A 24,133-nucleotide genomic window follows, 5' to 3' on the forward strand; every position below is an offset into this window, starting at 1 on the left:
ATTTATTTGCATTTATTTAACAGAAGAAGAAGACGAATTTACATCATCCTGATTGTCGTGATAATGTCATTATCATGGTAAGTCTTAGTACACCTTGTATATATAAAATTATTGTAAATAAATGCGATATATGAATTTATAATAATATAATAAATATGAAGAATATAATTACAAAGGTAATATATACATATATACAATAAGATACAATATTTTGTTTGAATAAAGTTTATTCAAAATCTTTCGCAATTCTGGAGCATTATTATTGTTACTATTATTTTATTAATGTTTTTTTACTATTATATACTCTTACATTAGACTTATACAATTTTCATACAATCCTCAAATATGCACGTGCAATTTACATACATACATACGCATTTACGCATCCATACATGAGTTTCTACTTTAAATATCGGCCTTATCACATACGCAAAAAGAACGGAGCGAGTAAGCGTAATCATCGCGGTCACCGCCGATTTATCTAGCGCCAGCGGTGACAATACGAAAATTAGGTCCGTTTCTTTTAACTGCGTTACGTTATATATTTTCTGCATTTATATCTATATAATATAAAATATAAAAAAGAGATATATTTTAATCTGTATTTCCGAGATTTGGAAGAAGGAAGAAAAATGCAGAAAAGTATGCAGAAAGCGCAGTTAAAATTGTTACGATATAAGATGTATTTTTTTATGGTTCTCGAGCGATCAAAAATGTGTGTGCGAATAATAATGATGAGCGGAAAGTTAAAATAAAAGTAGGAAAAAAGTGTGTGAAAAATGTGTGCAAGAAAACGTGGAAGAGAATGCGATCGTGCTTCGTTGGCTAAATTCGCGTGCGGCTCTTTCTCTTTTCTATTTATAGAAATTATTTCATGACAAATAATATTTGTCAAATACAATTAACAAAGCGGCCTAGATATTAAAACAAGTTGTAACGGCACTTGTATTAAAAACCGCACGGATTTTCTCGATCAGCTGTTGATTTGAAGAACTCGTTCCCGAATAGTTAGAACTTGACCACCTTGACTTGTGTTTTCAGCGCATTTACCAAGAAGTGTCAGTGATTCGCGTCGAGATTCACGTAATCTCGACGAAACAGCCCTCATCTGTTACAGAGATTCGATTCGAAAATGAGCTCTTCGATAAATAAATTCTTCATTAATCTAGCGCGCAAAGCGCAACAAAGAGTTGGGAGAAACGCACGTCACAGTCACACGTTGGAGTTTGCTTCTCGCCACGTGACCTGCGTGCCACCGAGATTCTGCAACCGCAGACTGTTTCCGGGGCTGTCGTCGCCCTCGTAGCCGGCGTTCACGTGCCCCGCTGCCGACAGTGCCGACGTTGCAGCCGGGTGTCCCTCGAACACGTCCTTGACAGAAATCTGACTGCTGCGGGACGGCCGGCCCTGGATCCCAAGGGGGTTGCCCGCCACGCCGTAGATGTTGTTCGCGCCCAGGGTCTGCATCTGCGACTTCCGGCGCATCGCCATTATGCTGTTGCGCCTACCCTCGAACGCCTTAAACGCCTCGCGTCGCGTCGACATGTTCCTCGACAGGCCTGGGGATTTTCCGTTCGATATTACGAAAAGCGATCGCTTAGTAAACTTAGTTTTAAAGATATATCGAATATTATACGTTCGGAATTCCTTTCTGTCCTATTTTTTTATCTTTGTTTTGCAGACCTTACGTGGCTACACTTTGTGTCTCTCCCTTACCTGCGCTCTCGTTCATGCTGAAGAAACGTTGCCTGAAGGCGACGTCGAGCGTGTTGATCGCCTGCGTCTTTCTGCGACTCTTTTCCAGATTTCTGATCGTTTTTCGTCTACCGGGCCCGCTACCGCTGCCTTCCTCGTAGTCACCTTCTATCCCGTCTAGTCTCTGAAGATCTCTCACTATGTCGACCGCGTGTTTTGACAGCAGGGCTTCCTCGGAGAGATCCTTCGTCTGCGAAGATCATTGAGCGTTGACGTGAAACAGCTCAGACGGATCAAGTTGTTGTAGCAAAAAGTCCGTCGTGTATTTGTCCAAGTGATTAAAACGACCAACATTTTGCACAACAATTCGACAAGATAGTATAGGTATTGTATAATTCTATAAGAGAGACGTATGCGCGCACCTTCTTGCAACAGTCTAAACTGGTGCTGGCCAGAATGTGGGCCAGGGTGCCGAATCGGTGGAACAGCATCGCGGTGAATTGTATGACCAATATCAGCGCGAAGAAGAAGACGAACACAAGACCGATCGGCTCGAGTTGCAAGTACTCCTTCGTGATGTGCACCTGCAAAATCGCGGCGTGTGTAGAATGCGTTACAATACGCGACATAATGTTATTTTAGGAAGCAACGCTCGCGATAGCGACCGAAATCTAAAGAGAGTGGACCTCTGTCTACTTAATTTAATTTAAAAATGATAGAAATGATCAAAATCAGTTAATGTAAATTGTTATTGAATTATTTGATATTTTGAATTATTTTCTCGCATTCATAGAAATTTCATTTCAAGTTACATTCAATAAAGAATTATAATCCGATCGATCGCCATCGATAATCATTCTTTCGTGAGTATGTGCATCAATTAAAACAATTGAGTATAAAAGGATAGGTCATTAGATGTTAAGATTCGGTGACTTTCGTGCGTGTTAAGATTAACACACTTATAACAAACATACATAAAATATTTACACACGCTTATCAGATAACGAGTTCGATACGAGTTCGGTTGAACTCCCGATGAGAAGACACTGAAAGCAATTATCGCGTTATGTACGTTAGTGGTGCTCGTCCGTTGCCACAGCTGGCAATAATGGTGCATGGTCAAAGTTAGACACAACAAAAGAGAGAAGAGACGCAAATCTCTCTCTCTCCGAGGATCAACAGATCTCCAGGAATCTGTACAGCCTCAGATCTGAGAGTTCGCGATCCCAAGATTCTCATGTCGAGAGACAGATATATTCTCTTCAGTATTATTCAGTTAATTTTTTAATAGCAATTTTAATTATAGAATAATATTAGTTTTAATAATTAAAAATTTTTAATTTTGATTAGAAAAATACTGATTTTAATAATAGTAACAATTTTCACGTGATAATAGTTTTTATAATAATACTAATAATTTTTAGGTATCACGTAGAATAAGAAGATTAAAATTAAAAAATTGTTTTTTTTGCCCAAAAATTATTAGCTTCAAGTCTTTCGAGAAACAGGTCTTTCGACATTCGTCTCTACTTTTACATCGATTATGTAATAAAATTAATAAGGCTTAATTTCATGTCATAAATCGATCTTGTCTAATTTTGGTAAAAAGGATCAAATGGGAGAATGTTATTGTGACATTAATCTCTGGTTATTCCTATATAGTCAGGATCACTAAAAATCATCTCCCACGCCATAAATTTCCATTCCATTCGACCCAGGGTGAGGGTGAGGTACCTGTGCGTGAGAATATTAATCAGAGACCATCCACGTGCTGTCGAACGACCCAGTTGGGTTAATGACATAAAAACATATGTACATATTGAATCGGTTGCAATGTCATCACCGAAGTGCTGCTCGCCCCCGACGCATTCGGGTGCTCGGATAATTTGATAAACTGGTTTCGAAATTTTGTGGAATATTAAATGTCTGAGAACTTAAATTTCTAATAGTTGAAAATTCAAAGTAAAGAATCGTTAAAGATTCGAGGAAACTTTAGCGTCGTAATTTTTAACAAACTCTGATTATCATTATTCCTATTTTTATTAATTTTTGTTAATTTCCTTATCAAGTATTTGATAATTTTGCCAAGTCTCATTTGAAAGATTTATAATAATAATAATAAATGAAAACTTCTAGAGGTGAGCATCCAGACGCATCGAGAGCGATTTTAACGAGACACCGTGTGTAGGACACCACCATGGCACCGATTTAATCCTTTCCCCCTGATGTTTGATCATCGGATACCTCCGAGGTCTCCTCGACGTAGGTGATGTTGGTCTTGACACCGAGCGGCCAGACAACGTGCAGCTGATCCTTGTTCAGCTGTAGCAAGAATACGATCAGAACGAACAACGCATTGAACATTAGAAACGCGAACACGCTCTTGTTGCGTAGCTCGATAAGATCGGCGGCGATGCGGGCCTGTTGCGTGCGCGTGGTAAATGCGAGAGAAACAGAAAAAAAGAGACGACACAAGATTAGAATAGTAAGTATAAGAAAGCTCCGTCGATCGGTCCATCGATCCGTCGATCTTTCGTTATCTCGGTTAACGATCCAATTTCATTGCGCGTTTATTCTCGTAAATTTAACGCGCACAAATTGGAGTACAAGTTTATCGTTAACGTTTTGCTCGAGATAAATCCATGATCGAGGATGCGAGGCGCCGACGGAGCTAGTTTTACCTCCATGGTAGTATGGTCATACGTGACGTTCGTCTTGATGCCGAATGGCCACTTGATGTGCAACAAGTCTTTGTTCAATTGCAGCAGAAAGACGATCAGGACGAAGAGGGCATTCATCATAAAAAACGCAAAGACGCTCTGGTCGCGTAGGTCCTTTAAATCTTTGGCGACTCGTGCCTGATTGGAGCAGCATGGGGTATATTAATTGGAATATATGAAAAATGCGCGTAAGTAATATATACTTTCTGCAAAACATAAAAATTACTTTGCTTCGAGGAACAAGCCTTCAATCTTTGATCCAATTTTATTTAAATTTTAGTCATCGGTAATTCTTCCCAATTTTTATTTGTATAAAATTATTTTTTATTGTATCAAGAATTATCTCTTTTTTAATTTAATCATTCTTAGTCAAAGGACGATTTTCTTCAATTTTTAATTTAATTGTTTATTATTTAGCTGCGCGATCAAAAGCGGAGGATATAGATTTTTTCAGATTTTGATTTCTCAACAATAATGATCATTTCTTAATGATCATTTCTTTCATCTAACAGGAAGTAATGTTGAAACAAGTTGATTAAAGTACAAATATAAATACTTGACAAAAGTAATTTTTGTTTCTTCATCCTTGATCGACACTTGCAGCGACAAAGACGTATTTTGCGGATTGTATCGTGCAAAATGTTCTGATTCCGACATTTTATTTCATTGTATCAAATTAATTTACATTAATTATGTTAATAATTAGTTAATATTTCTCTGTAAAAAAATTTTCTGTATAGAATTTTAAGTTGAAGTACAAAGTAAAAAATTTTGTGACGCTTAACGATGTAAAAAAACGTGACTGGTAATAATTGAATGAGAATCCCCGAAATAAAGAAAAAACCGAATTTTATAAAATAAACTGTAATAAATTTTTCTTTTTTTTTTCTTACAAGTTCCAGAGAGGATTAAATAAAGTTCCAACGTTTCGACATGTTACCTTCTCCGCTTTGTCCTCGTCGATCGGGTAGAGATACTTCTCCAGCAGGTCCTTCCAGAAATGCTCCTCCTGCATCGATAACACGTCCACCTCTCCCTTCTTCAGACCGTCATCGTTCAACCAGTACGGTCGCGTGAGGAAGTTACTACCGTCGCGATGACCTTCGGTATTCTGACTAGTCACCGTCTCCGTCTCGCTGCCTTCGTCGTCCTCGGGATCCTCGCCGATGGCACCCAGGTGATCGGCGGTGCGCGAACCCACGGAAGAGGCTCTCCTTCGTCCGGAAGCGTGACTGTGAGGATCCACCGCTCTGTAAGTAAGAGAAATTAATCTTTTTTTTTTTAATTGATCTGATTGACTGCGCTTCTTTTATATAAATAACAGAAGAAAATATCTGTCATCTACTTTTCACAGAAAACTGACGTTTTCTAGCGATCTACTTTTCCATAACGTTACTCGCATAATTCCGAAACTTTTTCGCTTCGTAAATCGGAGTGTCTCACATTTTTGTGAGATCTCTTTAATTGTAAGGAATTCTTACTCTTGATCTATAACAGTTCGCAATAATCTTTCGTCACTCCGGATATTATTACACGTTGCTTTCCTACCTTTCGATGGTCTCAAGCCTTTTACCGAGCTGCTCGAGCGACTCGGCGATCGCCACGAGCTGTTGCTTCTCGGAAGACGGCTTGCCATGGGTGCACAGCAAGCATTTGAACAAACCGGCCAGCGATATCTCGATAGATCCCTGATCATCGTCATTGGTGCCGGCACCGTTTTGCAGAAAGCCCAGCAGGGATTTCTGTTTGGCCTTGCGCTTTGCCTCCTCCGCCTCCCGCTTCTCTTGCTCGAGTTCCTGAATCGTATCAACGATTGTGATGAACGCGCGAAAACACGATCCTCATTTACCATGTGTTCCTCATTAAATAATGTGAGTTTAAGTTAATTAAATAAGTCATATAATACAGACAGAATATTAATAGACCAAAGCGACGACCTTCTAACAGCTTTTATGAAAAAACTTTTATTATGAACGGAATGATTTTAGTAATAAATAATCTTTTTTAGAACTTATAAATATACAATATTATACATTTAACTTTATATTTAATCCATATAACATATAGATTATCTGATATTTTTATAATTTACTATTATTAATTCTAATTGAAATAAAACCAACTACAAATTATTAAAATTAATTTTTTCACATTAACAAAATTCTAAAAGCTTTTGATTTCTTTTATTTCTTAATTCTCTTTGGAGACCGATTAAATAAATTTCTAAAAAATCTTAATTCTCGACGTGTTCAATGGGTTAATTGAAAAGTATAAAATATTTTTGTATATGTTAACAAAGCTGCAAAAGCCGAGCATTTGCCGGAGTATCTCGACCAGATTTTAGTTGGAGTTAGTAAAGTAAATGAGATTAATTACCGCGCAGCTCTTCTTCATCTTAATTTCCCGCGTGCCCCATGAGATGTTATTGAGATTGCAGAGTGAGTATATGATTAGTAGCACATACATCGAGGGCACCGCTAGATAATAGATCAGACCGTGCAGTAGGCAATTGACCTCGTAGGGATGCAGGAGACCCGCTATCACGAACTCGCCCACCACGAGGAACATGAACCACGCGCTCGGCGACATTACGGTATCTTTCACGATGTTTATCGCGAACGCGACGGTCACCGCGGTCATCATGATCGCGTACATGGTGCTGATCACGGCAGCTACTATCACCTGTCATCAAGAACCGCCAACCTTCGTGTACGTTAAGTCGCCTTCTGTTCTGAGTTAAACAAAGCTGAAGCTGAAGTGCGATGGACTCTTACGACGAAGCGAATGATTGTGAGATCGTTTGATCGAAGGAATTTCGACAGGATTATTCCCCCTATCTCCGAAGCGCAGCCTTATCCGGTTCGTACACTGGAGAACGTTCAAGTTGTTTCAATACACGCGATTAAATACACGAGATAATACGTTGAATTTATTTAGCAAACAAATAAAAATTTATTTTTATTTACAAAAAAGTTACTTTGCACAGTAAATTATGATTTTAGCAAAAAAGAATTTGAGATATGAGATATTAAATATCTTTTGTAACGGCGCCGTTGTTACATCTCAGGAAAAAATATCGAAATGATAAAGCGGGATCCAACAGCCTAAACCTTCACCTTTTCAAAGCCCTGTTTACCTGAGATACACTTGCATTTAATTACACCAGTGCTAAAAATGAAAAATAAATTTTAAAAAATGATCGACCCTGACGAACCTTCTTAGTTTTTTTCGTTTGGACCTCCCTGGTGCCCCAGGACACAACATTAAGATTGATGATGGAGTACAATATGAGGAGCAAGTACATGGACGGAATGGACAACAAGTATATGATGCCAGGCACGATACACCAGAATTCTTGAGGATGTAGACAGGCTGCTATGAAGAATGAACTCGACAATGATATTAGGAAGATCGCCGAGGGCGAGCCTATGCCGTCCTCGCCGAGCTGTAGGGCAGTACCTACGATCACCGCCATCATGATCATCGCATATGCCGTCGACAGGATCTGAGCGCATAAAAGCTGAAAACCATTCACTCTTAATTTCTTCCTGGCCCACGTTTCAAGAGATCATCAGGACGGATTCGAGTACTACATCGGAAGTCGCGAACATTGTGCGAAAAATGAATCGACGTCGCGTGACGATACATATTATTGCGATATTATCACACAATATTATAATTAAGAATTCTGGTTCTGATGAAAGTGAATTTCGCGAGCGAAAGACGATCACAATGCGCGAAAAAAGCGGATACGCACGAATCAAACACAGACGCGACGAATCAACAGAGAGATACTTACCTGTATGTTTGATTTGCACGTGAAACAGACGATCATGAAGAGCAAAATGGGAATGATGTTGTAGTAGAAGCTAGTCCAGTTGTCAATTTTGAAAGCCGCCACAAAGGCACCCACCAACATGAGAAAGATCGTGCCGGGTCCCAGAATCGTACCACCTGTTTTAATCAAAGTAAAAAGATATATAAAAATTAAAATATTTCAATAATTTGATACGATAAAATTATACATATATATATGTATAATTTTATTTTATGCTAATTTAATTATAATCTAATCTTGTATTTAATCATGAAATTAAATCTAAGATGCTATAATTCAATCAATTTTCTGAGTGGATTGAGAGAAGCACTTGCCCATCAGTAGGATTTGATACGAGATGTAAGGCAGCGAGATATTGTCGTTGATTTTAATCGTGCGTTTCGCGTCCATTAGCAGATCCATAATATTGGCAATGGTAGAGGGTACCCAACGGCGCCGTTGGTTATAGAACTCGTTAAATCCTTCCGGTGCGTGGGTATAAGCGTCGCTCGCTGCGGAATATTCTACCTACAGTGCAACGTAAAAAATTGAAAATAATTTTAAATAAAACAATTACATCAATATAATAATCAATTATACAATGAATCAAATGTAATAATGTCAGCTAGAATAAAACGGTCATTAGTGATAGCGAAATCGGTGCATACCCTGTATCCTCGTTGCAATAGCAATGTGCACAGCCAACGGTCCTCTCCCTGATCGTACTGCACGTAGTGCCTTGCCTCGTCGGACTTGGTCGTGTACTTCTTCATCACGTTGTCATCCATCAGTGCTTTGCCGCGAAACAGCGAGAAACATCCGGGACTGCAGAGTACGCAGCCGATCATGTGCTCGGTGGCCTTCTGCAGCCAGTGACCGATCGCGTATTCGAACATCTGATACCACACCATGGGTCCTGGAACATTTGCGAAACGTTTGTAATCGGTGCGATATTTAGATAAATACATGCAATACAACCTTTTTTTTACTTATTTAAAAGTATGTAATCGCATCTATATTATTTATTGTACGTTATTTGGTACGATTTGATTACGATCGCGACCAGCAACGTTAAATCGCTGGCACGACTTACCAGAACCAACTGGATGAATACGACCGCAGGCGGCGCCTAGGTTCTTATTCTTCTTCATCAGATCCACGAGAAGCTTCACTGCCGCTGGTTGAAAGTCAATATCGCCGTCGAGCGTTAACAAAAACGTATTCTCGGCGATGACCTCCTTGCGATCGACGCTGATCGGTAATTCCATTAGCCGATGTCCCAGCAGATAATACATGTACATTACCTAGTTGAGAATTGAATATCCGTTTACGAAACAATCTCTAACACTTTTAATAAAACGACTTACGTGTAATTGATTTCGTTAAAAGATTAGATTCCTTCTTCTGAAGTTAAATTTTTATTCTGAACGGATGATACCTGACTCCATCGCTTCCTGTGTCGGATCTTGCTCTTGTCTTTTAGATGGGCGATCATCTTCGTCTTTCCGGGAAGAGTCCAAACCAATCGTCCACCATACGGAGTCGGATACTTCTTAGGCGCTCTTACGTGCATCCTCGTTTTGTGCACATCCGATGCGGCCTCGTCCAGCGTGCCGACCAGCAATTTCACGAATCTGTTCACCTGCGACTCGTTTTCGTCGTGATCAGCCAATTCAAACGCGTCGTCGAAGAATATGTGAGCTGGAGGAATACATTCTCGTGTTATACAAAGCAACGAACAATATATGTATATATATATTTACTAGGCTGCTAATTCCAACGTTACTCACTTTCGAATTCGTAATAGTCGGGATCGACGACTTTGAGATATTTCTGAGCGACACGCCGCGCGCTCTGGTCCTCGTCCAGGCGCAGAATACTCTTCAGGAATTCCATCATTTCTTCCTTGTTCTCATGCCACATGGTAGCGCAAGCGTAAATCCTGGTTACATGATCGCTGCTCTTCACCGCGGACGGAGGTGTGGTCGATCCGTCCGTCTGTTCGTAGATTGTCTCATAGTCGCCATCACCCTTCTCCTTTTCTATTTCCGCCAGATCCTATCGATCGATCCGATGTCGATTAATTTAAGAACCAATACATTCTCTCAGAGTAATAATGTTTTCATATTTTTATTTAGGGTAATCAATTATTTTAGGATTTGAGAAGTTAACAAGTTAATATTAACATTATTTTATTTTGCATTATTATATTGAAAGCCGTCTGACTCTGAAGATACTTACTTCGACTTTGACTTCCGGCTGATCGTCCCTTCTCCGGTTAAGGCCCATCGACTGGTCGATTAGCAGAGAGTTGTACATCGGCACGACGAAGAGCTTCTCCGTGGCCGCAAGACGCTCGCATTTCGGCGTCCAAATGTGTAGGGTGATCCAGGTCTGCGACAACAGCCACAGCAACCATACCCAGGCATACTGCTTCGACACGAATTCGTTGAGGAAATTAGGCAGCGGCGACTCGTAAAACAAGTAATCCGGTATGGTACCGTGAAAGAAGCACGGATCACTGTTGCGGAGACCGCACGCGGCGATCAGCAACGAGATCGACACCGGTATCGTGAGATTCACCGGGAACGCGTAGCTAAAGCCTTGAATCAGGATCTTGCATGCGAATTTGCCTACGAATGACAAAATAATATTAAAAATTAATTAATTAGAAGGTATCTTAAATTGAGAATTCAACTGAGAATCTCTTAGTTAATTAAAAATACCCCTCTCCAGGATAGTCAACATATGTATACCTATATCTTATTTTACAAGAGCTATGATTAATAATATACCGCAAGTTTGATTGTTATTTATTTTCATGAGTATTATTCTTAAATCATTCTCCAAGTTAGTTTCAATACGCGCTATTCGCTTACCAAACACGTAGGCGAAGTAAGCACCGGCGATCTGCAGCAGGAGAACGTAGATGGGCGTGTTGAAGTCGGCGTTGACGACCTCGGTGATGTCGCCCGTCAGAATCTCCGAGAGATCGGGCAAACTCCCGCTAGTTATCGACTTGATAGACGTGACTGTAATTTTGTGGTCACCGAAGGCGCTGCTAAACATGGTAAAGAGATGCCCGACATTTTCCCCTTTGATATATAGTATCAATATCGAGCTGATGAAGAACGCCACAATCTTCCAGACAGACACCAGCATATAGGTGAAATAACGCGTCAGTCGCATCTCCTTTTTCACTCTGCCGAGAGATCTGATTAAACCTGAGGGAAGAAAATGGAAAAAATAAAATAAAAAGGAAGATATGTAAAATCGTTTTGAGTCAACCACGTAATGTGAGTTTAATGAATTAATTAATTAATTCAAAATTGTAATTAATTCAAACATGAATAAAATTACCATCGAAACACATAGGAAAATATGTAATTAATTATTTAAGCCATTAAACAAGCTAAGTATTCTGAAAAAAAAGATGAAGAAGCTTGTTTTATTTCTTCTACTATTCAATTTTAATTTGAAATAAAAAGATTTTGGGTCCTGAAAGGAGCAGAAACTCACTAATCCGGCTCTGCGTGGAGACATAATTTTCCCACCAGCCGCAGGAGACGAGAAGTAGTGCAACAGGAATCAGCCATAAGGATCGCCTCGAGCTGTCTAAGAAGGGCCAAAGGACGAAGCTAGTCGCCTGGGCGGCTAGAGCGGCGATGTCGACGAGAACGAGGACGTATCGTTTGGACTCGCCTTTACTTTTGTTGCGGGAAAGTAGGCCTGCGAATGTGCGCAGCACATGTCTTACTTTGCCTATTCTCGCGCGATCACTACTTTCATGATTATTCGCTCGGCAATACGGAACCATGGAAAAATCGAACGCGAAAGTCGGGCAATCGCGGTTGAAAGCAAGCGAATCCGTTTGCATTTCTTTCACTTAATGTAAAATATTGATCCTAGATCATATATATTGCACTGTTTGGCAAATGCGATTATATTAACGCACTATATATAATTAATATTGCAAATAATAAATTAGATTTATTAACATGGGTAATTACGTTATTTAATTATTTATTTTTATTGTATTTGATAAGTATTTTAACTCTCTTGTTTTCTTGGATAAACCTTTTTATGATTTTTTTTCAAATATATGTATTTTTCACGTTTCTCATTTTATTCTACATTATAATTCTTTACATATTCGAAGTTCAAATAAGATAAAATTAAATTAAACCTAATTAAATTGAATTAGAATCAAATTACCCAGCAATCCAGGAACGAAACACACGCAGTTAGTCAACATTGCCCCCTTGACGACGTCCAGTTCCGGAAGCACCGCCAGGAACATCAAGGCCAAGCCCACCACGTGAAACGTCTCCATGATGGAAACTACGAGAAAGTGCGCCAATTGCGGCTTCTTCCATGACTTGAAGATGCACATGCGAATGCTACGCACCAGGGTGCCGAACTCCGGCACCGCAAACGCGATTATTATGCACCATATCCACGCGATTCTTTCCTCCTCGGGCAACGTCACCAGGTATTGGTTCTCTCGGTCTATAAGAGGACGCGTGATAATAATTATCGAGGACTGAAACTTGGAAATAATCGTCGGATATTTATATGAATGTATATTTATTATTTTTTACTCTTTCCTTCTATTTCTTTATAACCGTTCATTTAAAAATAAAATTATTTCATTTATAATACACAATCTTTGCTGTTCGAATTAATCAGAATTGAATTTATTTGATTGGATTGGGTCGAGTAAACTTTTCACCAGGATAAAATTTATATTTAAGTCTTACCCAATTGTCTGTTGCAGTAGAGTATTTTTCTGTCCTGTCGGAGCTGCGACGTCATGAAGAGAATCGTGCCCTTGGCGACCACGCCGCTTCCCAACACTATGACGAAAACAAGCAGGTAAACGAAGACCTTGATCACCTGCACCATCCTCTCCAGGCATTTCTGGTTTGCCATGGAACCCGAGTTCGAGTCGGACTTCATTGGCGGGTTCCGGAACACGTCCCATCCTTTTGTCTCAACGATCGTACGTTGACTACGTTACAATAATTAATCGCTTATTAATCAAAACATCATTGATTAGCAAATAAAAATTTAGTTGGCATAGGCAGCAATTTTTTTTAAATTAAATCTCGAGAGAAAGAGAGAAAGAGATTTCAATCTTTTTATTTTAAATAATCGATAGTAATCTAAACTAAATTATCTCATCTCAGCTTTAATTGTAATAATATATCTTCATCTAATTAATTTTAATAATTTTCGCCTTTAATTGGAATTTAATCTAACTTCCAATAATCCAATGTATATTATTTATTCTCTTTAGTTTTCAATTTTTCTCAACTCTAATTCCTTTGTTTTAATTTTTAATTTTATTTAATTTTTTCGTCCTTGAAATCTTGGTTCTTAGAGAGAAGAAATTATTAATAATGATGAAATAGTCATACCTGCCGGCATAGTCCTGAGTCAGAGGAGTGCTTTCACCATCTGAAAAATCATCCGGGCCGGTAATACCTCCCGGTATTACGCCATTCTGATGTTGATTCTTCGCCATTCTGCAAATTGATAATTTATCTCAATTATATTTCCAATTCTTTTATTTTTAAACAACTAATGCAATTGTTATAATTGAGACCGTTAAGGAATAATGAAAAATATTTTTTATGTTGCGAGCCTTCAGGGAGTGTAAGAATTGAAAATCGGATGAACCAAATCGTCAACATCTAGATCTCGAGTGTATTAAAATATATATCGAGATTTAATATGTAAAGCCGATATATTTTTTCCTCTTTTGGAAAAAAATTACTAATTATTAATCAAGATTTCATTACATTCCGTCTAGAAATGGTATTATAAATTATACAATCTTTTATCCAAACTATATGACCAAAAAATTCGATAAATAATGATCTACAGGGGTGCAAAAACAAATTAACAATAAAGAGCAAACCGATAATAAAATTTAATTGAAAATATTTCTTTTGACGTTGACAAAATTTTTTATTTTTATCGCGGCTCCTCCATTTGTCTTGTACGGCCTTTAACTTCTTTCATCCTTGAGTTTACGATCAGCGAGATTATTTATTGCTTTATTGCTTAACGACAAGTTTATTATTTTACTTTAACAATCAACAGTATTTTTCTTTCCCTCGTTTACGCGTTATTAGCCGTGACCGTAATCCAGCGAACGCTAATTAATCGCTAATCTATCATTAATCAATCCAAGTCGCTGCGGTCCGCGGGCCCGACCTCGTAATTTTCAACGTACGGTGACCTAACGAACTTGGCGTTTATCACGGCGTGATTGCGCGTTCGCGCAATTATCTCTCCTCAGCATCTGGCACACGTCCCCCCGCACAGGGTCCCGGGTACGGCGCGCGTATCTTTGTTCGGCGCGGGCCCGCGAGCCGCGGGTCGCGGGCCGCGGGAGAGAGATCCGGGGTTTCTGGTTCCTGGACTACGGTTGAAAGTGAAAGGGAAACGAAACGAACGACGTGGCAGATAACGTAGCAAGGACGTCCACTGTAACTCGACGGCTCCGCCGCCGCGCCGTTCCGCGGCCGTTGTCGCCCTCGAGGCCGTGCCACGGTCCACGGGTCCACGGTATCCCTCGGACACTCCTCCGCGCATCCCCCGGACCCGGACCCGCCCGTCGGCGTCGTTCCTAAAAATCCGTCGGCGCCGCTTATGTTAGCTAGTCCCTACGTGCGCATCCCTCTTGGCCTTTTCTTTTTCGCGCTCTTTCATCTCCTTCTCTTTCCTTTTCCTCTTCGTCCTCGCGTTTTTTCGTCTACGTTTCTCGATAAGGAGACGACGCGTCTCGTCGCCGCGATGTAACCGCGGAATGCGTTTTCGTGAGGCAGGAGAGAAGAGATCCATGAAGCGAGAGATGCTTGTTTCAATTCGCGGCTATATTGACCGATAATTAATTAAATTGATTATACATTAATTACATATAATAATTATTGTACTATTTATTGATGAAATCTTTTATATTAATCAATTGACATGAATTTTAATTGCTAATTAATTATTGATTAATTTAATAAATATCGTTTAAATGTGAATTTTTTGTAGAAAATTTTTTTTTTATGCTTTTTCTTAAATCGTGAGAGAAGCGTATCTGAAAGTTTACTACAAGATTATTTCAAATTCGTATTTTATGAATTATATTATATTATATATATAATGAATGTTGTACACGCATTACAAAATTATGGAAAGTAGTTTATAAATAATAGCATAAATAGATAATATCCAATTTTTTAAAATTGTATTTACAGAATGACGAAGAAACATTTACTTGGTACAATTATTCATTTAGCTTATACAATGATACCAGAGGTCAAGATAATTCTTCGCGTATATTAGATTTTTTTCTCAATCAATAAAAAGTATCAAGGAAAGACACTTTTCTAATTTTGAAAGTTTCAATTTCTAACCGATTTTTTAAATTTTTCTTTTAGAATTCTCTCAGAGTCACGTCGAAACTGAGGAAGTCGCGTACCGTTAGCTACCAATTCGGAATAATAAGTTTCTGGGACGATGCACGCGATCGGGTGCGACGAACTGTTATTGCTTGCGAAAGGGAATGCGGTTGATCGGAGACAGCCGGCAGTGGAGAGCTAAATTTCTAATAATCAGTTAGATTATACTGATTATTGCACCCTGCATGAATTACGACACAAGCGTCGTGATCTTGCGTCTTATTCGTCGAGAGATGTAGCAAAAGATTCATCCGATAAAAGACGGATGACTGGTCAAGAATGACGTAAGCATTCCTTTGTTAAAACTAATGAAACGTTTGTTTAATAAAAGATCCATTTATCAAAGACAGCGAAAGACTTAAATCAAAGTTCAATTTGTTGAGGACAATAGAGGATCTAACAACTTTGTAAAGAGAACGAAGATTATCTAATAAAAATCTATTTATTGCAGGGTGAGAATAGAGATGAGATTAGAAAAGGATAAGTGGAAAAGTCCGTTCGTCGATACCAAAAGGATTAACCCAACGGGTTAAAAGGCTTATTTATCTCTCGTCGATCTTTCATCAAACTTTCGACGAGACAGGATATGCAGCGGACTCCGGGACGAGGATCGCCAAAGAATTTCGCTCCGCGAGTGTGAGTGTGAGTCACATGTGCAGAAAAGAGCCAGAGTTCTCGGAGGAACGCGAGGTCACGAGGAAAGGAACGACCTTGCCACGGAGAATATATTTCGAGAATGGATTTTAACGCTACGACGATCGGCAGCCGGATCCAGTTCATCGTCCCCGATCGCCCGATCGTGTGGGTATGTAGTATGTATGTGAACCAATGTTTTTTCCGATCATTCCTAACCGTCTGCCTCATCGCACATTGTACATCGCTTGCTTCTTCACCGAGGAAGCAGGATCCTAGCGAGTACTTACCCACGATTTCTCGCCGATTACGTGTATACACAGGATGCACCGTAAAGCGTAGATCGGTATCGGTATCGAACGTCGATCGCTCGAGTGATTTGTACTTATATCTCTCGTGGCTAAAATTCTCTAATGGTGCAATCGCACTTCTTCGTTTGTCCTGTTGTACTTTACTTAGGTTGTCTGCAGTTTTGGATTAGATTACATTTAAAATCCAAATTTGATATAATTATATTATACTATATTAATTTTAAATAATAGCCATTATACTTTTCTGTCGGCGGAAAGATTTTTGCGTAAATGTATGTTTCATTAAATTGTTCGTAGATATTACCATATTTAATAATTTAACGATACAGATTAGTATAATCGTATTGATTTATTTATCCAAGTTTTAATTTCATATACGATACGTTTCAATAATTAGCATTATTGAATTTGGTTCCAGCGGAGGGGGTGGCTTACCTCGCAATCTTTCGAAAGATTCGCGATCGAACTCTCGAATGAATTTTCCGCCAAAACGTAGCTCCGTTGCGCTATTTTCTAAATTCTCCTCACTATCGCAATCGCAGCTCATTCGCAACTCCGTGTACACTGCGTGCAAGTCGCGCGAAACTCTCGACGATGGCGGTGGCGTGTATCCCGCCTCATAACGCGTTTACTTTCTCTTCTTCCCTGCGTGTCACGCCGCCCGCGGTAACGGTAACGAAATCTATTTCTGCGAGACCGGAGACAGCTCCTGCGATCCATCCGTTGGCCCGCAATGCGATCGTCTCGGATTCGTGAGGACGCAGAAAGTGAAAACGCAGGAAAGATTTTCCCGCGACGCTCTCCTCGCGCACGCGAAAATCCCGCTCCGATTTTATCTATTATCCACTATTTTATCTATGTCACACCTTTGGATTTGCAACGCATGCTGCATTTCCGTACAGTGAATCGGCCGCGCGATTCCGGTAACTGATATCGGCGATATTGACAATGCATGAGGAACCCCTATCGTTGCGCGCGCGATTAATTGCCTAATGCCTTGAAATCGCGATAATATATCTTTCGATATTCTACACGGTGGAAAAAACCGGAAGAAAGACTTATCGCTAGGGATTCACCACACGTTAATATCGATAATCTCTTTCGCCAATTTCCTCTTATAATCAATTTTTAGACAATTAAAATGACAATAAAACGGCGGATTGTTGACAATGACTCACGAGATGACCGAACTCGGCCATCCGATAAAGAGCTTGCGCGCTTGATGACATATCGCGGACAAGTCGAAAAATTTTGCAAGACGGTTGAAGACGCACTTCCTGGTTACGCTATCGCGCGTCTTTGTCGCCGATACACGGCTGTTGACCGCGAGATCGGATCGGCGACGATCGGCCACGACCCAAGGATCTAACGCGGGCGGGATCGATGGATCACCACGCGCAATTACACGCGGATCGGCGATAGTGAAAGTAACGGGCGCAAGGTCACGCCGTTCCATGCATAAATATGCAATTATCGTCTCCCTGGGGCCGCGATCTCTCGCAATGCACCGTCTCGTCACGGGGGGATTCGCACGCCGCGACGCCGCCCCCTTACTCATCTCCCAAGACGATCAATGAAGCTCTGGGAGTAAATGCGAGACCGTTTCGTCACGGCCGCGGCGCGGCGCGGAGCGTTCGCGCTGTACGTTCCCGTTACGGTATATCGTCCCCCCGACTCCTTTCGTCATTATCACTTTCTGGACCGTTCGCTAGATTCCTTAACCCTTCGTGTAGATTCGCGAGAGTTTGAAATCTCGGAATCTGCATGTATAAATTTTGCTCGGCTTAATATTAATAACTGCAACAATAATTCTTACTTTACGTTTTCCATTATCTTCGGTTTCTTTTAGCTTTATTATTTTTTTAATATTATTTATCAAACTCTCATCTCTTCTCATTTTGTCGTCGGATTGTAAGGTCTTAAAATCTTGAAATTTTAATCGTAATAAACATAAATTTTGTTAACATTATTCTAATATTAATAATTTAATGATAATTATTTTAAATTCCATTACTCTCAAATCTTTTCAGCTACTATTTTCTTATACTGTTTGTTAAATTCTTATTTCTTCTCATATATCTCGATGTTGTTATACAAAATCTTGAAAATCTCGAAATTTCAATTGTAATGAACGTAAAGTTTTCATTATGTACATTGAACACAAAGGTACATTTGAGCGCGCAAAGTTCTAAAATTTTAGATTCTAGTTGACCTACACGAACGTCATTCATGCTATTTTAGTATGTCATAAATATTCGAGTTTCCACTGGTACCCCCACGATTCGCCGGATTCTGCGTCATGACGTGCGTGAAATCCCGAAATCTCGGAATCCGAAGCTTCCCGTATGGAAACTTCAGGCGCATAGTTCTCGCGTAACAGCGTAAACGGGGCACGCAACAAAACTACTTTCATTTCTGCTCGCGGCGATTAATAAGTAGGAAGTTAACCCAGTAAAGCCGTGATTATAGCATAAAGGATCTTGATTAAATAATAATTCTATATTTTCGAAAGTTCACGGTTTAGATCTTAAAATTAAGTCGTCAATAATTTTAGAAACTTGAAGGCGTGTAGAATCCTTGTAAGACTTTCGATCCACCAGAATAGAGAGCCGTAATTATAATATAAGCGATTTTAATTAAATCGCGACTGATTCTACTTTCTAAAAAATTTTCGGATTAATCTGTTGAAGCATCAAGTAGTTGATAATTGAAATTTTGGATAGTTGGAACTTTAAGAAACCTTTGAAAAACTCTTAAGCGTTGAAAAGAAATAAAATCACGATTTACAGAATTTCAATTACATAAAAAAAATGTTTTTAATTGAATGCAATTATTTTCTTGAAAAACACTATTATTATTATCAGGCATTATTGAATCCTGATGGTAAGTTTAATGAAAGATGATTTGTTATTAAAATTATTTTATGTCCAATAAGATAAATAAGATAATCAAATAATATCAAAGCGATGACGATGATAATAATAATAATAATGATAATGATAATATTTAATATCATAATACTAAATAAGCAACAAGATTTAAAATAGACTAGAATCGCGTGGAATAAAATGTTCCTTCTGAAAAGGAAATGTTGGTCGCTAGTGATTAATAAACAACAGCTGCTAATTGTCGATAACGTTTAAGTGTTAGTAAACACAAAGTTGGCGCTCGCTGATGCGGTAATTGCTGAAAAGAATAGAAGAAGGACAATAAATGATTTCTTACTTGCTGATCGGACGATTCGTTTTCTATTGAATCCTTATCCTCGATATCCTCGCGACGCAGGCGGTCATAGTCGTCGCGTGAAACCGAAGGGTCGCATCCGCTTCCTGGATCCACTTCTCCAGGATGCTCGAGTCGATCGACGAGGCTGCCAGGCTGGTCCGTTCCACCGTAGTTTCGCACGCTCTCTCCCTCTCTCCTTCTCTCTCTTCTCTCACTTATGCTATATCCGTTTACGTCGATCGCGAACAATGTGAAGCGGTGGGTGTCACTTGGTACTTCGGACGATGAGAAAATTGTCGCGACGTCGTCGACGACGTCGGCGACGAGATCGCGCAAGATTGCCGGAATCGGTCAGGTGAAAGCGGAGTCGAGGTGAACGTCGGCCGAACGACGACTGCCGTGGCATCGTCTACCAAGGTACCAGAGGCAGTTCTCGAGGAGGGCCTCCCCCCGCTTGCCGATCGGTGGAGTACTTTCACGAGAGAGTAGGTAGAGAGCGAGAGGCAAGAGCCGAGCAGTTGAGGCGAAGCAAAAGTGAGAGATTTCAACGCGAGGGACGCAGACTCGCGGGCCACCGCACCGTCGCGCGTCATCCACCATCCTAGAACGCGCAGTCGCGATTTTGGAGCTGTTATAGAAAAATCAACAACTTGTTTTCTTCATTTTTCGAGCCGCTAGAGATTTTTCCTCGAGACGACAGGTCGACCGGGTCGAATGTCCGCTTTCTTCTTCTGTGCGAGCTCTCTCTTGGAATGTCGAAGTAGGATGTTGCCTACGGATTGGCAACGCGCATTGCGATCGCGCAAAACATTTTGCCGATCCGCAAGGCGAACGGTAGCGATAGGTACGCATAACTGCAGGAAGTTTCCGGAAATGCGCTTCATTCTTGAGAAATGTGGAATGTTATAATTGTTCGTAAATGTCGCCTTCAAGCCGGTTCCCTTGAACCGAAGCTATATTTGCGCGATGACGGGTGAATGACGGCGATGAAAGGTGTCAATTTATGAAACAAAGGTTTTCTAAAATTAAATTTTTTTAAAAATCATTTTTAAGCGGTCAATTCCGGTGTAATTTGCTGAAGCTCCTTTGCACTTTATTTTTCTTATTTAGTGCATGACAATGTAAACTTTTAACTTGAGATTTGTCCAGTTTAAGTTTTCTATCGGTTTGTCATAATAATTTTTAATTATAATTAATAATAATATTAAATAACATAATGATAATATCTAATATAAATATATAATTATATATAATATAGTATTATCTAATAATAAAGTATAATTGTCAAATTATCTAATGTATAATTATCTATGATGCACTTCGAACTCTATTGTTACTTCGAAGTCATTACACTATTCAGTATTCATAAATGCAAAACATTCTCAATAACTTTCAGCTATACGCACAAGAAATGACATTCTGCTTAGACAAAACTGCTTAGAAATCTGATTACGGTGATTTACATTTTTATCATATAATTACATAGCTCATTAAGCATCTATTGATACTCAACTATTATTCATTATTAGATGAATGGTTCTCAAGCTTCTTTCGTTGGCAAAAGATGTGGTGTCTAAATAATTTCGTGTCTGCTTTATCTTCCCGAATGCCGTTGTTGTTTCTTGATTATTTTTTTTGTATAGAAACGTGTATTACAAATACAGTACACACATAAATCTCAAAAGTTTGATATTTAATTCTCTTTTCAAATTATCTCATAATCTCTCTTCTTCTTTCTCCTAAATTTTAGTCAGAATTTATGTTTTATCTGATAAGCTCAGAGCATTAGAAAAATGTTTATATCACGCGTTTGCTTTAAAAATATCTATGCGAAGAAGATAAGATACGTCATGTTGAATGAGAACTTGTTTTCATGACCTCAAGGTGTATATTATTGATTAATCATTTTACTTTGAATACAAAATGTTCCATCTTATTATTGGCATTTTCTCTAAAATGCATCTTGTATTTTATAAAATCGCAAAGATATAAAAAAGGCAATTTCATATGCAAATAATGTCATCGTGAAAAACAAACAATATATGTTTTTCAATGTTCCACGTTTCAATCAAGTAATTTTATTTACAATAATAAGCGAATTTTATTTTATTTATTTTTTACATATTCGTCAAATATCTCATATATTATTATTTATTGTAATTTGTAATTATATTGATTAATCAAAGTTTAATATTGAAAAATAATTGTGTCTTCGAAGAAGTCAAGATTAAATTGCGATTTACATTTATGAGCGATAACAGCTTCAGTTTTGCCAAATTACTTCGATTGTCGCTCCGAAATTTAAGATTAACAATAAGGGTCTATTCGGCAAAGACAAACACGATAACGATCCGGAAATTGCTTTGAATCTTTGAAAATTTATCTTGGTGCAGGAAAGTCGCGTTCCGTTGAGATAAGATTTTCATTAAAGTCAACACGTTAATCGATGAATTTATATGTGTAATACGAATCATCCAAATACATATACATAGTATGCGTTCATATACATACGTATGTATAAAAATTGATTTGCCCTCGGATCTGGGGCACTCTATATGTAATATGTCTTGCGTACATACGTGTACGTGTACGTGTACGTATATGCATTTACATCATCAGAATCACAGATCACTCTTCGCGCTGTTAAGATATTAACGCGGCATAAAATGGTTTAGTGGCAGATTAAAGGTTGAATAATAATAGCGTGTATCGCTCGATGCAAAAGCTCGACTACGGCGAACGCGTTTCAATTGCTTTAATTGTTTCAAATTATCTCAATATTGCGAGCAATTATAAGGGATCGCGTGACCCGACAATATTTTCATTCGATATTAAATGTAACGGTAATTTAATTCATGCCTGCATGTCGAGATTGTCAAGACGTTAACGCGTTCCTTCAGGAAATCACGGATCGGCAAATTTTTTGCAGTTAATCGAGTAAATGTTGACATTGACCCCGACAACGCAAGAAGCAGATGAGAATATAGTTCCTCGCGCACGTTGGTCGGTCGAACTCTTCTGACTTTCGAACCTAAACAAGAATTGCAGCTGTGATTTTGATAATAAAACAAACAAAAAAATTAGTTCGGCGTAAACCAACAATAGTACACATTATATTTCACACACACATGCGTTAATTCATCTTCTATTAACGCATTTTTTAGTTCTGTACAAAAAATTCAATATGCGTTCGAGATAATATCGCATTAGGTGATAATTGCATCGACGATATTAATATATCGTTTTAAGAAAGGCACTTAATTTTTTCTCAAGAGCGGTATTTTTACATTTAATAACATTGCGCGATAATCTTATTTTAAGAAATAATCTCTATTGCATCATACACGTATCAAAAATATTAATATTTCTACTTCAAGGATCATCTGTCTTGTGAATAGAAACATTTTAAAATATTTATTTTTATGTAAACGTTTACAATTGCAAAAATTCTGTATATAGTATCTTATATCAATATATCTTATAATATACGATAGTCAGTACCAAAGTATAAATGCCTCCCAATTTTTTTCTTTCGAATCTGCCGTCATAGAAAATTCGCGTTTTACTAAATAGTTACTTGAAGTCTCTATAGTTGCATTATGTTAAGTGTTCTTATGATTATTTACGTGAGTATGTCACACGAGCAGTTCGAACTGGTATGTGTTTCAAATATCCGTAACAGACAAGGGTAGTGATTGAACCTCTTACCGTGGAAGAAGTGAGTCCTATTGAAATCCATTTGCATTTCAGAAATTGTGTTATCATAAACATTTCTGAGACGCGAATTTCAATGTCATTCAGCAGAAAAAGCAACTCAGCGAGCGATCAGTATTTTTTTTAAATAATTGGAGTCTTGTCTTTAGTTTTTTCTTGGAATCAAGTGTAGAAATCAATCGTAATAAAGAATCATTGAGCGCTCATTGAACTGCTTTCCCCGCTGAACGCAGCTACTAGAACTCACTTCTTCCACAGTAATTATAAGAAATTCAACCATTGCCCTTATCTGTTATGCATATCTGAAACACACACCAGTTCGAACTGCTCGTGTGACACATTAACGTAAATGATTACAACACCACTCAACATGGAGACTTTAAGTAACACAACTCACAATCATGGAAACACAAAATTTTCTATGGCGACAGATTCGAAAGAAAAAAATTAAAAGGCATTACTCTCGTACCGACCCTCGTATAAATGTAAAATTGTATGTGTGTGATAATCATAGATACACAACGTGCAATAAATAAAATTTTCAAAGCGGAAACTTGT

At 38.7% G+C, this 24,133-nt stretch overlaps 2 protein-coding genes and 3 long non-coding RNA genes across 5 annotated transcripts; 3 read left to right on the forward strand and 2 right to left on the reverse strand.

The window, feature by feature from the left end:
• Positions 1-279: 279 nt before the first annotated feature.
• LOC112455925 (chitin synthase chs-2-like) lies at positions 280-20,238 on the reverse strand. The gene is made up of 21 exons (XM_025018143.1): positions 19,862-20,238; positions 13,653-13,760; positions 12,993-13,243; positions 12,448-12,741; positions 11,752-11,961; positions 11,112-11,456; positions 10,474-10,865; positions 10,023-10,290; positions 9,671-9,933; positions 9,326-9,536; positions 8,901-9,148; positions 8,568-8,760; positions 8,215-8,369; positions 7,630-7,935; positions 5,964-6,211; positions 5,356-5,665; positions 4,377-4,553; positions 2,118-2,279; positions 1,717-1,945; positions 1,206-1,559; positions 280-1,108 (listed from the first exon to the last, which is right to left on the reverse strand). Exons 2-20 carry the CDS (start codon positions 13,757-13,759, stop codon positions 1,213-1,215), a joined length of 4,716 nt encoding a protein of 1,571 aa, XP_024873911.1. The 5' UTR covers position 13,760; positions 19,862-20,238; the 3' UTR covers positions 280-1,108; positions 1,206-1,212.
• LOC112455928 lies at positions 4,090-5,401 on the forward strand. The gene is made up of 3 exons (XR_003040907.1): positions 4,090-4,180; positions 4,461-4,603; positions 5,312-5,401. It is a non-coding gene; the product is annotated as an uncharacterized LOC112455928 (long non-coding RNA).
• LOC112455926 (chitin synthase chs-2-like) lies at positions 6,652-7,567 on the reverse strand. The gene has a single exon (XM_025018144.1). It carries the CDS (start codon positions 7,068-7,070, stop codon positions 6,756-6,758), a length of 315 nt encoding a protein of 104 aa, XP_024873912.1. The 5' UTR covers positions 7,071-7,567; the 3' UTR covers positions 6,652-6,755.
• On the forward strand, positions 11,213-11,824 carry LOC112455929. Its single transcript, XR_003040908.1, has 3 exons — positions 11,213-11,302; positions 11,381-11,528; positions 11,738-11,824. It is a non-coding gene; the product is annotated as an uncharacterized LOC112455929 (long non-coding RNA).
• Positions 13,146-16,628, forward strand: LOC112455927. The gene is made up of 3 exons (XR_003040906.1): positions 13,146-13,234; positions 15,672-15,976; positions 16,144-16,628. It is a non-coding gene; the product is annotated as an uncharacterized LOC112455927 (long non-coding RNA).
• Positions 20,239-24,133: the final 3,895 nt, after the last annotated feature.

This window comes from Temnothorax curvispinosus, unplaced genomic scaffold (assembly GCF_003070985.1).
Source record: "Temnothorax curvispinosus isolate PA1 unplaced genomic scaffold, ASM307098v1 QBEX01006528.1, whole genome shotgun sequence".
Classification (NCBI taxonomy): domain Eukaryota; kingdom Metazoa; phylum Arthropoda; class Insecta; order Hymenoptera; family Formicidae; genus Temnothorax; species Temnothorax curvispinosus.